We start from the raw sequence: 14936 nt of genomic DNA on the forward strand, positions 1-14936 counted from the left end.
TTTTTGGTCAAACATCCGCATGTGACTTGTTTCTAGTGTCCCATGACTGGTTCCCATTACCTAGGTGTCCTGAATTATGGCACCCTCGCAGGACAGGTCCTAACCTCCCAAAGTCCTCATGTGGCTGGATGTCTTGAGTCTCATTCCATAGTCAATTCTTACCATACTTCTGGGAAGAAATCTGGTGCAGAATATGACCACGAACATGTGGACAGAACACAAACTCATGTTCCAGAGTTCTCAATGTCGAATATTCCAATACTGAGCACATGGATACATAAATGCTCGCTGACTATTGTCTCTTATGTTATTTAATTCTTTCCAGTAAAGGTGACTCCTTAGATTTATAACCACTGTTTACCTTTACAAGCCCTTTCATGTAAATAATTAAGAAAACAACACCTTTTTCATCAGATGTGTCCTCATTTTCGTTTCAGAAAATGTGGTGAGCGGATTTATGTGGAGCTCTCTTTGTAAAAAAAGTCAGAGGTTCTTAGAACATCAGAGAATACGAGTCCGAGTTTTCCTCCAGTCCAATCCAGCCAGGGAGCATTTTACAGAAAAAGTCTGAGAGCCAGAACGTGGAAGTGATGCCCCGGGCTTCAAGACAGGCTCTGGGCCGAGGGAAGATACACAACTGGAGCTGGTCCCAGAACTCAGGAGTGATGATTAAGGACACAGACCTTGATGGCATGTCCAATGTGTTTTTTTTGATGTTTTTGTTCACTTCCTTTACTGCCTCTGCACCAAACACAAAAACCTCATCTCCACGTAAGGGTGACTTCTTGGTGTCGGGCATCCCACATTCACAAGGATGTGTTGCTTTTCTCTAAGGAAAAAAAAATAGTAAGGGAGAGGACAAAGTGGATTGAAAATATGCAGAAAGACACTAAAGGCATGCATTTGAATAAGGCCAGGTGTAGTCATGGCTGGTTTATCTTCACAAATCCAGATTAGTAGCCCGGTTTAATGACTCAGGCCTCGCTGACTCCCAGACCCAAAGCCAAGGGCCTCGCCTGCAGCTTGCAGGGCCAGTGCTCCAGGAAGCAGTACTGTCCACTCCCCTTGCTTCTGTTACCCCATCTGGGCCAGATGGCTCATCTGGGCAAGGCCTGGCCTCCCCAGAGGAGAGTGAAGTGTGTGGGCAGGAGTTTATGTGTTTGGGGTGGGCTAGTAGGAAAGGCAGTTGTGGGGGTGACCAGGCTGTAAGTGGCACAAGCGTGCAGCAGAGGGACAGACCACCTGGCTTCCGGAATCAAGAACTCGCCTCTACCTTCAGCTAATACTTCTAAATCTAAAATATTAACCACAGAACTGAGTTGAAAGGGCCCCTAGATCTGGCCCACCCCCTTCCCTTGATTGCTGGAGAAACAGGCTCACAGAGGGTCAGGGAGGTGGCTGAGGTCGCACAGCGGCAAGTTGCTGGCAGGATAGGGGCTGGCTGTCCTTCCCTCCAGGCCAGGCTGCTACCAGGATCCCACACGCTGAGACATCCCGTCCCCTCTGCCGAAAGGAGGCTGCAGAGCTGGGACAGCCTTCGCCTCGCAATGACTGGTTGATTGATGTGCCACCGAAAGCTGGACAGTGCGGACAGTGTTCCCCTTGTGGTCTCGGCACTGGACACAGGAGACTTCCGGAGTGTGAGGAAAACTCTGTGTGTCACTGGAACAAAATGTTTCTGCACAGAGGGGGACAAATACCATGTGCTCACCACGGAATCAAAACTGTCCCATTTAGCGCCTGAGGCTATAATGTTCCTGATGGGATTGTTAATCTCATTCCTCCTTAGGGATTAAGTTTGTTAGGATGGAGATAACGCCCATCCGCTTCCCCCGGGTCCATGGTACCTAGCACCCAGTGGTTGCTCCAGGACTACGTAAAAATAAAACTGATCAGGGTGCCCAAGAGAGAAGGGAGCTCTGCCCTTCATGTAGGAAGACACCGCTGTTTTCCCCCTCTTGATTCTGTGTAAGTCAGGCACGCTCCAGGGAGAGTCAGGTCATTCATTCACTCATGCATTCATTAAAAAAGTATTCGCTGACTATGCCCCAGGCCTGAGGGCCAATACAAAGGTTTTCCAAAACCTCACAGGGTTTTGTAGCTCTGAAGATCCTTGCGTCATCTAGTCCCAGAGATTTACCCAAGATCACACAGCAAGTTGGGGCCAGGGACATGCGCCAGCACTGAGCTCCTCCAGGGTCCCCTGCACCCACCGCGTGGCCAGGGCGTTTCACATGTTCTCTAACTCCTACCGGCAGCCTCAGGTTGGTCACAAAACCCACATGCTAGGATGGGACATAACTGTTGTATTTTGTCTTCAAGGGAACGAACGGTGAGAATGAAAGAAAAAAACTGCCCTCCTTGGGGCTGGCAGTGGAGGGTGGCCTGGCCCGCCCCTCCAGAGGCAAGTCCTCCACCGTAGGCGTTGGCTGCGCCCTCTTAGGGACAACCAAGTTCCTACGCGACTTTGACCATTTGTATTGAATTGCGTAGACACTGTTGGTGTGTTAGGACTTACATAACTCTCTCAAAGCGTGCCAAATGCAGTTGCCCTTAAAGATGTCCAGTCATTGATGAGAGCCATCCAATACGGTAAAGGGCAGTGGGGACCCGTTACCTCCCACCCCTTCCCCTAACGCCCTCAGCCGAGTCTCTGGCTTGCAAAGAGGAACGTGTATCTCCGCGGGTCCGCTGCTGTCTGCCATCTAGCTGGAAGACACCTGCATATGTCAGACACGGTTTACTGCCGCCGCCAACTTGCCAGGTGCCCCTCGGCACGCCCCTTCCACTGACAGCGTCTCTGCCCCCTTCTTGGTGGAGTGGCGCCAGAATCACTTCCCAGTCCCTTTTCGTAGGGATGGAGGCGCGGGCAGAAGGGGCCAGAGGCCGCCCGGCCGGGTCCACGTGGCCCGCTCGCGCCGGCGATTTCCTTTCTCTGCCCGAGGGCACGATGCACCTAATGCCAAGTGCAAGAACAGTTCTGCGTGTCGCGGATGCTGAAATTCGGCGGCGGTCAGCAGCAGGTTTTGCAATTCTGCGGCGGCACCTCTTGGCCCAAGGCTGAAGGCGGGCGAGCGGCGAGCCCCGACGCCGGACGCAGCGCCCGCGGGCCCCGGAGTCTCGGCATCGTGCGCGTGCGCGGGCCTGGAGCGGCGCGAGACGGCCCGGGGCTTCGGCGTCGTGCGCGTGCGCGTGCCTGCCGCAGGGCCGGGAGGGGCGCGGCGCTGGAGGCGCTGACGTCGAGTCGCCCGCGCCCCCCGCGCCTGCGCCCGGCCCCGGGTTGGCCGCAGCCGCGCCCCGCCCCCTCCCTCCGAGGACGCCCGGACGGAACCGATCGCGGCTGGTTTGAGCTGGTGCGTCTCCATGACGACACGCGCGGCGCTATAAGAGGCGGTGCGGCGGCGCGGCGGCTTTGTCAGTCGGCTCAGCCTCCGCCGCCGCCGCCCCTCTGCCAGCACTCCGGCGCCGCCTCGGGCCGGCGGTCCTCCGCGGGAGGGAGCGAGCGGCGGGCGGGCGGGCAGGCGGCCGACGGCGACAGCGGCGGGGCGGCCGGCGGTCCTGCGCGCTCGCGGCGTCTCCATGGGGCCGGCCCGCGGCGCCCGCGCGCTCTAGGTGAGAGGGGCGTCCCGGCGGTTGGGGGGCTGGGGGGGACGGCCACGTGTCCCCGCGCGTCCGGACGGGGCCGCGCTCAGACCCCGCGCCCGGAGCCGCAAGGGACACGTGGTCGCACAGCCGGCCGCCGGCCCTGACCTTGGAGAGGCACTGCCCTCCGGCCCCAGTTTCCCCCGACAAGCGGGGCCCGACACCGGCCCTGTGCGCTCCCGGCGGCCGCCCTCCCGGCCTGCTTGCCCCGGCTCGGGGCTGCCCGGCCGGAGGGGCCGCGTTGCGCCTCCTCCGAACCGCGCCGTGAAGGCTTCGGAGCCGGAAGCCGCTGGGAAGGCCCGGTCGTTCCTGCAACCGCTATTTTTTTTTTTTTAGCCATGTGGCAAGCCTGGTAGCAGGTGCAGGAGAGGAATGAAGCAAGCCACTGCAGGTCCCGGGGTTCCCATCGCTCATCTCAGTTTTATAAGGATGAGACATATCATTCTGCCCCGTTGCCCTACAATTTTCTTTCTTGTTTCTTTTTTTTAGTTTTTATTTTCGCTGTGTGTACAGAGCAAATGACCCGATATAGAAACCCGCCGGCGTTGTTAGAGCTAAGATAGCCTTGTAGAAGCTATGATGATAAACGCTCGGCCAGCCGTGGCTCGAAGTTGTCTATTTAAGGAATCTTTGAATGACTTAGTGATTTTAGAAAAGCCTGGTATATTAAGATCCCAGTTAAGGCGAACAGACCAACATGTAGGAGCCAGCCCCAGGGTTTTCAAAAAAGGATGAATTGTGTCGTTTGAGAATCCTAAAAGATTGCTAAAGTGTGGGGAGCAGAACCACTTAGACGTGTCTAAGGAGGACAAAGATTGTGTTGATTTTATTCAAACCTAAAATTGGGCATAACTTAGTTAGGAAAGTTTTTCGGTTTCTGTTTAATCCTGATCTCTTAACATTACCCAGTTGGCAGTAAAGAATTTCCTAGCAGAAAAGTGCTGTTTTGTACTGATAGATTCATCCGAACCATCATTTTAAGTAGCTTAGCTATATAGAACACCAAAAGGTGTTCTTGGGTGAAATTTCTCTATGTCACAAGTTATTAGAATAAAGCTTTTAAAAGATATAAGAAAATGAAATGTTTGATAAGGGTATATTTCAAAGAAATAAAAACTTCCCGAGTTTAAGCCTGTATGTTGCCTTAAAGATACTTATCAAACCCTAAACAACCCAATCTCACCGTTGAGCCTATTTAAATAGACAAAATGGGTTTCCTGGTATTGGTCTCTTGCCTTTCCTTAAGGGTGAGTAAGGCAATGTAGGAGGTTGACAATGCCAAAAAGTCACCTTAGATCAAGTTCCAACGTGCATGGGTTTGGATTTATGGCAGGCTCGTCCCCCTGGGCCTCTCATAGTGCCCCATGCCAGAGCAAACTGTGGCCCTGAACCATTGCCTGGCCTTTGCCTGTAGGCTGCAGGCACTGAAGCGGGTTGCACAGTGAGAAAGAAGAAAGCCCTATCTGGCTCAAATTAGATGGGTTAAAATCAATAATTTGAAGATACTCACCAGTGTCACATTTCACGAAGGCTAAGGACAAAGGCTCTGATGGCTTCAAGCTTTATTTTTGCTTATTCATAATTGTGCTTGTTTTTATTATTCATAGACTTAGCCGAAAATTATTTCCATATGATTATCATTCATAGCTAAGCAAATGTTAGTGCCTGTAAGGACAGTTGGGGTTCCCAGAACTGCTAATTTAGTAGGTAGCACTGGTTCAGGAATGCTGATTCCTCATCAGATTCAGCAACTGTCATACTTTATGTTGATCTGAATATTGGAGTTTTTAAAAATACATGCTTAGTATGAAAATTAACTCATAAAATTAGCTCATAAAATTTAGGAAAACTTAAGGGCAATCACTGAGTTGAGAGGACTAGGCATTTCCATGATGCTTATTAGACATTAAAAATTAGTTTGTATAAGACTTACTGAAAGTAGGAAGTAGCTGGATGTTTATATGGCAATTCTCAGTAATTCCTGTAGTGCTATTTTAGGCTTCTAAAGAGCTGAAACAGTTCTGAAAGAAAGTAAGCTGACCGTTATAAAACTTTTTTCCTGTCAGTGAACCTACTGCAGAAAAGCTTCTGAAACCTGCATTTTCGTTTTTGAGCATGAATGTTTGAAATGCGTATGTTGAGATGTACAGTACCGTATATGGAATTTTAGTATGCTACTTTGAAAAGATCTTAAGTGTTGAATCTGTGATGTCCTCGGATTCTGTCGAGGTTTAGGGAGTCATGTGACTTAGACCTCGGAAGAGTGGGATTCCCACTCCCAGCGAGTGAGCTGTCTGTGGGGGTGCTCCAGGAGCTCTCTTTCCTGTGTGTGCTGAGGAGGTCAGTGCCTGACCTTTCAATTTGATGTGTTCCTGAGGGTGAACAGCAAATTCTGTGTTTGTTGATCAGAACATTTCAACTGCTGCTCCGAGGGCAACGTATCTTCAGCAGGACTTGGAATTTCTGGAGAATTGCCTTTGTGAAAAGCTGGCAATACTTCCTTTGAATTCCATCTCTTAGTTTTCCACGTAAGTATTCATCCTTGCTGCAGGTTAATCTTGTTAAGATTTACTAAGTAGTGTTATGGCTTCTGAGTTAATTTTTCCACCCTGTTTGCAGTTGCGTTTCAGAGGAGCATCAAGGAACCATGAACAACTTTAGTAATGGAGAGTTTGACTGCCATTTTCTCGATGAAGGCTTTACTGCCAAGGACATTCTGGACCAAAAAATTAATGAAGTTTCTTCTTCTGTAAGTATGTTAAGTCCGTGCTGTCAGTGCAGCGTTGAGATTGCTGGGCAGATAACTGGGAACTTCAGTGGGGTCTTAAGGAAATCTGATGGAACTTGCATGTCTTGCTAGGGAATTGAGAATTTAATTGGCTGTGAATTGTCCAGTGAGAGTAGTGGTATTCATATCAGTGACTGGACGAAAAAGCCTAGGATTCCTGAGAATGCTGGGGAAGAAAAGGAAAGCTTCCTGTTGGACTTACTGCTCACGAGCCCCCTGTAACCGCTCTCGCTGTAGGATGATAAGGATGCCTTCTATGTTGCGGACCTGGGAGACATTCTAAAGAAGCACCTGAGGTGGTTAAAAGCTCTTCCTCGGGTCACCCCCTTCTATGCAGTCAAGTGCAATGACAGCAGAACCATCGTGAAGACCCTGGCTGCCATCGGGACCGGGTTTGACTGTGCCAGCAAGGTAAGCGAAGTAGCAGGACTTGAAAATGATGATATAAAATGGCGGGCACATCAAAGTTGTGTTTCTTTTTTTTTCTTTTCTTTTCTTGTTAAAGATTGGCACCTGGGCTAACAACTGTTGCCAATCTTCCTGGTTTTTTTTTCTTTCTGCTTTATCTCCCCAACCCCACCCCCACCCTTCCCCCCACCCCCCGTACACAGTTATATATCCTAGTTGCAGGTCCTTCTAGTTGTGGGATGTGGGACGCTGCCTCAACGTGGCCTGATGAGCGGTGCCATGTCCGCGCCCAGGATCTGAACCCTGGGCCGCCACAGTGGAGTGCGCAAACTTAACCACTTGGCCACGGAGCCGGCCCCCAAAGTTGTGTTTCTTGGGCAATAGATGCTAGTGAAAGAATTGGGGGACCATGACGACTTCCCATGTTTTTCTGTTTTCTTCTATCAGCTACATGTGTATAGTGTGATACCTCCTCTTTTCCAGACTGAAATACAACTGGTGCAGAGTCTCGGGGTGCCTCCGGAGAGGATTATCTACGCAAATCCTTGTAAACAAGTGTCCCAGATTAAGTATGCTGCCAATAACGGAGTCCAGATGATGACTTTTGATAGTGAGGTCGAGTTGATGAAAGTTGCCCGGGCACATCCAAAGGCAAAGTGAGTGGCTGCGTGTCTGGGGGCGGGTCGGCTGTGAGTGTGCGCCGTCGCTCGGACTCAGATGTGCAGTTTGAGAGAGTTCTGTCCTCATAATTATCTCTGCTGCATCACACAAAGTAGAAAATAGCATACACTCTCTTGATTAATAAAACCGTATGAGACTCAAATCAGACTGTCACCCGAAGATTTTCTGTTTGTTTTAATCGTCTGTAAGCGATTTTCTGTTGTGGGAAATACGGTGCACTTTTTCTCGCTTCCAGGTTGGTTTTGCGGATTGCTACCGATGATTCCAAAGCAGTCTGTCGCCTCAGTGTTAAATTTGGTGCCACACTCAAAACCAGCAGGCTTCTTTTGGAACGGGCGAAAGAGCTAAATATTGACGTCATTGGTGTCAGGTGAGATCTCAGTGGTGGCATAGTTAGAGGCTAAGATATTAATATTAGGTAATGCAAGTTTTACAGATTTTCTCCCACTGTAGATCTTTTCAGAAATAGTAAGAAACGGGGAGGTGGGGGTAGGGTAAAAGGACGCATGTGTATGGTGATAGATGGCAGTTAGACTTTAGATGGTGAACACAATGTAGTCTGCACAAATCGGAGGAGGATGTACACCTTAAATTTGTATAATGTAAACAATGTTACCTCAATAATTGATAAATAATGAAATAAAAAGAAATAGAACATTCTCATTTCTTATTGCCCCAGCTTCCATGTGGGAAGTGGCTGCACTGACCCGGAGACCTTCGTGCAGGCCATCTCTGATGCCCGCTGTGTCTTTGACATGGGGGTGAGTTCATGGAAACCCCAAGTGCAAGGTGGGGGTGGGGCTGACAGCAGCTATTCTCAGTTCTAGAATTAACCTTTTTAGAAGCATCTTGTATTACAGAGGCTTGGACCCATCTGCTGCGTACATTTGTCCTGATTTGTTATGAATCTGACTGTTCTGTTAATTTTCTTGATTCCAGGCTGAGATTGGTTTCAACATGTATCTGCTTGATATTGGTGGTGGCTTTCCTGGATCTGAGGATGTAAAGCTTAAATTTGAAGAGGTAATTCATAACAACTCTACTATCCTAGAGCTATTTTAGCAAGTTCCTTTTTGGAATATTTCAAAACTTAAATGTTTTAGCTAATACTAAAGGGAGTGTACATGGGGCCAGCCCCGTGGCCAAGTGGTTAAGTTTGCGTACTCCTCTTCAGCGGCCCAGGGTTTCTTCTGTTTGGATCCTGAGTGTGGACATGGCACTGCTCATCAAGCCATGCTGAGGCGGTGTCCCACGTGCCACAACTAAAAATATACAGCTATGTACTTGGGGGGCTTTGGGGAGAAAAAGGAAAAATTTAAAAGGGAGTGTAGGAACATGAAAATAAACATCTTGGTGTGATATTTTGACTTCTGTGCAATTTAAAATTGCATTTACTATCCTTTGGTTTTCTAAACTAAAATATGAGTCAGTTTTCCCAAAAGTTTTGGGAAACAGTTGATTACATTAAGAACTGTGGGACTAGAGAGCACACTGACTGGAGTGTATCGTTGCCTGAATGAGCCGTGCTAGGGTTTGTCCTTCCTCATAAAACATGCCAAGTGCTTAATGAGCCGTTCTGTGGTGCTCGACTTTATAAAACAGATGCACATTCTTATTTGTTAGCATTACGTGTTAAAATCTAGGCAGAGTGGAAAGAGTTCTGTCCTGTTGGCGTGTATTTGCCAGGTAATATGTAGGCTCCCTGATGCCTCAGTCAGTGGTAATGAATTTATTTTGTACTATGGTTTGATAAAAATCATACCCATAACATCTTTAAAGGATAGAAGGGGTGTCCAGAGGGGAATCAAAATGAAACCAGAGGGATATGCGGTCTAATGTTCGGTGAGAGGTTTATTTTGTTGCTGCTGTTGCTTAATGATAATCCTCCCGCTGATGGCTGCGCTCACACGCTTTCATTGGGTCCTATCAGAGGACTTTGTGCTCTCCTGCGTGTGATCCCTGATGACTAACTCTGCTTGTCTGTCTCACTCTCATAGGTCACCAGTGTGATCAACCCAGCGCTGGATAAGTATTTTCCGTCAGACTCGGGAGTGAGAGTCATAGCTGAGCCAGGCAGATACTACGTTGCATCAGCTTTCACGCTCGCAGTTAATATCATTGCGAAAAAACTCGTATTAAAGGAACAAACAGGATCTGATGGTATGTATAAAGAACGAGTCATTGCATGTGTAACTGAAAGTTGGTAGACAAAGTGGTAATTGAGACTAATGTGCCTTTCTAGATGAAGATGAGTCGAGTGAACAGACCTTTATGTATTACGTGAACGATGGAGTATATGGATCATTTAATTGCATCCTTTATGATCATGCACACGTGAAGCCTCTTCTGCAAAAGGTATCTTCTGAACATGCTGTACGGAACGGTTAAGATGATGGGTCGTAACAAGGTCATAACAACTGTGGGTGTTTCTCTCTCTCAAATGTAGAGACCCAAACCAGATGAGAAGTATTATTCATCCAGCATATGGGGACCGACGTGTGACGGCCTCGATCGCATTGTTGAGCGCTGTAACTTGCCTGAGATGCAGGTGGGCGATTGGATGCTCTTTGAAAACATGGGCGCTTATACTGTTGCTGCTGCTTCGACTTTCAACGGATTCCAGAGGCCAACTATCTACTATGTCATGTCAGGGCCAACATGGTTAGTGACGGCAGTGCATGTTCATGGTTCTGATAAGAATACATACCTTCTTGGATTTATGCTTCTCTTATCTAGTTGGATAATAAATTATTTTGCTTAGGGTTAGATACTACCAGTGTTTTTTAAAGTAGTTTATTTTCTTTCACATATTAAGAATATATGCTCTAGAAAATTTGGAAAATACAGGCAAATGGAAGGAAAATCCCTCAAATAATACTGATCTGTATTTCTCTTCAGATTTTTTCTAAAGTTTAACCATTTTAGAAAAGACCAATTAAGATATTTCTGTGTGCCTAGAATGTTTTATTAATGCATGTGATTTGTGGTTTCCTTACTACCAAAAAGATGGTTCTGAAGAAGTGCTTGCTTTAGAAATGCATTGAATTTACTTCCTGATGACATAATAACCAGGAAGTAGATAGGCTTCGGAAGTTCTCCCCATGGGTGACTCAGGGTTTCTGATTATGCCGCTTCTGTCTCAGGCAACTGATGCAGCAAATCCAGAACCACGACTTCCCGCCTGAAGTGGAGGAGCAGGACGTCAGCACTCTGCCTGTGTCCTGTGCTTGGGAGAGTGGGATGAAGCGGCACCCAGCAGCCTGTGCTTCGGCCAGCATTAACGTGTAGATACCATTCTTGGAGCTGTTAACTGCGAGTTTAGCTTGAAGTAGGGGTTTGGGGGGACCATTGAACTTAATTCCCAGTAGTTTTGAAATGTCTTTGTAAGTAGGGTTGGCACAGATGCAACAATATGGAAGACTAGGAAATGGGGTCACACTTATCTGTGTTCCTATGGAAACTATTTGAATATTTGTTTTATATGGATTTTTATTCACTTTTCAAACATGCTACTAAAGAGTGCCCCTCAGCTGCCAAGCAAGCGTTTGTAGCTTGTACATTGGCAGAAGGAGCCAAAAGCTTAGTGTGGTGACCTGTTTTAAAAATAAAGTATCTTGAAATAATTGGGCATTGGGAAATTTTTAGTGTGTCCATTCCAGACAGCTTACCTTGAATGTGTTTTACAAATAGGACTTGATCTTTTTTCCTACAGGCTGAGGAAATTGTCCCAAAGGGCTTCAAAATATTTTCAAAATTTTGAAAATCCATGGAAATGCCTTCTTCCTGTTTGGCATTTTTAATTCAAATGCATGAGTCCTGTATAAAGTTTGCTGTGGATTCTTACCAATAGTAGATGTAGCCCACATGCAGGTAGGAGGAGAAGGATGGATGAGACAGCGTCCAGACCCTCTGCTGCCAGCTCAGCCCACCCGAATGTCTGCAGAGGTGGCTGTGAACTTGGAATGCCCACAGAGAGCCCCTTGTTCACTGACCTGTTCTTGCCACGGCCAGTGCCCAGGGAAGAAGGCACACGAGGCCCTCTGATTCTTGCCCACAGAGGCCACAGCCATTGCCTCTACAGCTTGCCTTCGCTCCCAGGATGAGTCGCGTGGTTCCGAACAAGTCAGGAAAGGTGCACATTTGGCAGCCACCTGATTTTAATAAATCTCGATGATTTTACGTGTTGTGGCTCTCTACCTTCCTCTCTGACCTTCAGCACTGGCCTTTTACGTTCCTTAATCAGCTTGTACCCCCCACTCCCTAAAAAAGGATGGCAGGTTTTCATACTAAACCCCACAATGGGAATTTTGAATCCCTGCTGTAGCTGCACAGTGCAGAGGAAGGCAGGCCATGCAGCTGCCAGATGTCGCCCTAGGAAGCTGCTGGTCGCCACCGGTCACTGGGAGCAGCATTGAGTATCTTACTGGTGGGCTTAGAGGGAGCTGGGAACAATGGTGCAGATGGGAATGCTGCGACTCCCTTCATCTCAGGGGAGTAAATTCAACTGGCCCACTGATGCTCTTGGTACATTTACCAAGGTGGGTGACTCCTGATTTTCCTAGCACGAGCTGCCTTCCCACATTTCTGTGATTGCTACAGTTAACCTTCCTCGGCTGCTCAACCAGACTAGAATTTGGCTTGTCACCAGCTGTGGTCACCCTTCCTGGACCCGAGCAGGTGGCTTCAGATGCCAGAATATGAATAAGACTTGTCAAGAATCACAAAGTAAGGTCTGACTAGTCAGGGCAGACGGGAGGAAAGAACACTTCCATCACAGTCTGATGTGCTTCCTGTGAGCACACCCTTTTCTGGTTCCTTAGGTCTGATGCCACTGCTGATGTTCAAAATAAAGGAGTTGGGGGGCTGGCCCCGTGGCCGAGCGGTTAAGTTCGCGCGCTCCGCTGCAGGCGGCCCAGTGTTTCGTTAGTTCGAATCCTGGGCGCGGACATGGCACTGCTCATCAGACCACGCTGAGGCAGCATCCCACATGCCACAACTAGAAGAACCCACAACAAAGAATACACAACTATGTACCGGGGGGCTTTGGGGAGAAAAAGGAAAAAATAAAATCTTTTAAAAAAAAAAAAAAAGGAGTTGGTGTTGAGTATGTACTGAGAAGTGTGGACTAGATGCTGAGCCTAAAGTCTTGATAAATTAGGCCTTCCACTTAAAGAGGGAAGGAATGAACAAGGTCTCCTAGCGGCAGCACTGAGCCTCAGATTGGAAGGCGGGGGAGCAGAGGTGTTAAAATCTGACAGGTCCGGAGGGCTTGGAATCTGCTCTCGGGCAGTTAAAGTGCAGTCCAGCCAACTGGCTAGTGCCAGTGGGGACAGAGCCCTCGGTAGTCTCATGCCACCCACACAACAGCCTCTGGGCCTGGCTCCTGACAGCCTGGTGAAGCCGCTTGTGAACCTCTGAGTTTCTGGGCTCTGCCAAGGCTGGGCCATTACTCCTGGGAGTGGGTGAGTGGGTTTGGCTGGAGACGATTGTGACTTGGACAGCTGCCTGTGTGTCAGTGCACACCCGGTTTGCAGTGTGTGGTTACATATTTCCATGTCATCAAAGATGATACTATCTGCTCATTTGCAGAAATTGGACGTTTCTAGACCTGTGGTTTGATGAGAACATAGCTCTGGAGCTCCACCAAGGTGGTGGGTGAACTTTTCTTCCTGAGGGTGCTGGACTTTCCACACACGCCCCCATGGGAGGGGACCCAGGGGACTCAAGCTGTTGGTCCAAGGTAAAAGGCAGTGGTCTCCAAACATGACAGGCTCTACATTCAAATCACTTGGGGAGCAGCTTAAAGTACAGATTGCTTGGCCCACCCAACTCAGGATGGGGACTGCAGGGTGACTGGGAGACCACCTGGAAAAAGTAAAAGTACCCCAATTCCCTCCTTACAGCACAATCAACTGGGTGAGAGTTTTCAATGTAACAGATTAGACCACAAAATTTAGAAGGAACTGTAAGTCTAAAAAGCTAGAGACAAATCGAGGAACTAATACATGTGAAAGGGGTTAGTGTCCTTCATATGAAAAGAGCTCCAACAAATCAGTAAAAAGCAGAATACCAGGCTGGCCCGGTGGTGCAGTGGTTAAGTTCACACGTTCTGCTTTGGTGGCCCGGGGTTCACTGGTTCAGATCCCAGGTGCAGACATGGCACTGCTTGGCAAGCCATGCTGTGGTAGGCATCCCACATATAAAGTAGAGGAAGATGGGCATGGATATTAGCTCAGGGCCAGCCTTCCTCAGCAAAAAGAGAAGGATTGGCAACAGATGTTAGCTCAGGGATAATCTTCCTCAAAAAAAAAAAAAAAAAAAAGGAACACGGGTTCACAGAAAAGGAAACTATGATAAGATTTCCAAACTCCACAGAAACGCATGTTAAAACTATGAGAATCTGTCTATCGCCTGTCAGACAGGCAGAAGGGGAAAGGGGTCCCAGCTTGCTGGACAAGCAGCCCTGCTCACACACGGCAGGGTGAAGGCTAGTTGTCAGAATCATCTCTTCTGGAGGGAATTCACCAATAGCAAAAATAATCCACATTATCCTTGACCCAGCAACTCTACTTGTAAGAATTGTCTGACCGAAACCCACTCACAAGGCTTTTCATTGTGGTGGTGTTCATAACAGCACGTGTTAGAATCTGTCTGTATTCAGTGAAGAAGGCGCTGATGATCAGAACGGACGCACCTGTAGGAACTGGGGCAGGCGCCTGTCCAAGCCACAGTGAGAGAGAGCAGGGTAGGTGTGCTGTGAGAAGTGACCCGCTATCTGTGTAAAAAGCAAACCAAACTTTGTGGGGGTATACACATATATTTGCACACGCACAGAACATTTCTGGAAAGACTGACAAACCGGTAGCAGGAGAATCGAGGCCCAAGGAGAGGAGTGGAGACTGACCTCACATGCACTTTAACATGTGTCTGTATTACTGATTTTAAAGGAATCATAAAATAAGCTCCCAGGGGAGGAAAGAGAGGCTCAGAAAGTCCTCACGTGACGAGACGCCCGAGTGTTTGCCCAGCCCACGAGCGTGCTGCTGGACACAGGCTGGGAGGCTGGGTCAGGGGGCCTGGGCGGCCGGGCTGCGGCCTGCTCCTCCACTCCACGGGGACCGCAGGGCTGCTCGGGAGGCTGATGGAGGCAGCAGACCCACTGGTCTCGGAGCCCGAGACAAGAACGCTGGATGAGAATGTTCGAGCACTCCGGGATGTCATCAGCACAACCCCTCCCTCCTCCAGAGGTGGGGCTGTCTGCCCTGTCAGGGTCGCCTGGGCTGGGGGTCAGCCCTGAATGCCGGAGCTCCTGGCTGTGGCACTGTGCCTCACGGACCAGTCGGCACCAAGGGGCAGGCCAGCAGCCTACGGACAGACACTGTCCACAGCTTCGGCAGCTGCCTCTCCAGCCTCCTGG

At 48.7% G+C, this 14936-nt stretch overlaps 1 protein-coding gene and 1 non-coding gene across 2 annotated transcripts; both read left to right on the forward strand.

The window, feature by feature from the left end:
- Positions 1–3472: 3472 nt before the first annotated feature.
- Positions 3473–11142, forward strand: ODC1 (ornithine decarboxylase 1). Its single transcript, XM_046662887.1, has 12 exons — positions 3473–3612; positions 6052–6170; positions 6262–6391; positions 6668–6841; positions 7322–7494; positions 7755–7889; positions 8199–8280; positions 8459–8542; positions 9517–9679; positions 9762–9874; positions 9966–10180; positions 10663–11142. The coding sequence occupies exons 3-12, from the start codon at positions 6290–6292 to the stop codon at positions 10805–10807; spliced, it is 1386 nt and encodes a 461-aa protein (XP_046518843.1). The 5' UTR covers positions 3473–3612; positions 6052–6170; positions 6262–6289; the 3' UTR covers positions 10808–11142.
- Positions 4953–5086, forward strand: LOC124240547 (small nucleolar RNA SNORA42/SNORA80 family). The gene has a single exon (XR_006888934.1). It is a non-coding gene; the product is annotated as a small nucleolar RNA SNORA42/SNORA80 family (small nucleolar RNA).
- Positions 11143–14936: the final 3794 nt, after the last annotated feature.

Source organism: Equus quagga, chromosome 5 (assembly GCF_021613505.1).
Source record: "Equus quagga isolate Etosha38 chromosome 5, UCLA_HA_Equagga_1.0, whole genome shotgun sequence".
Classification (NCBI taxonomy): domain Eukaryota; kingdom Metazoa; phylum Chordata; class Mammalia; order Perissodactyla; family Equidae; genus Equus; species Equus quagga.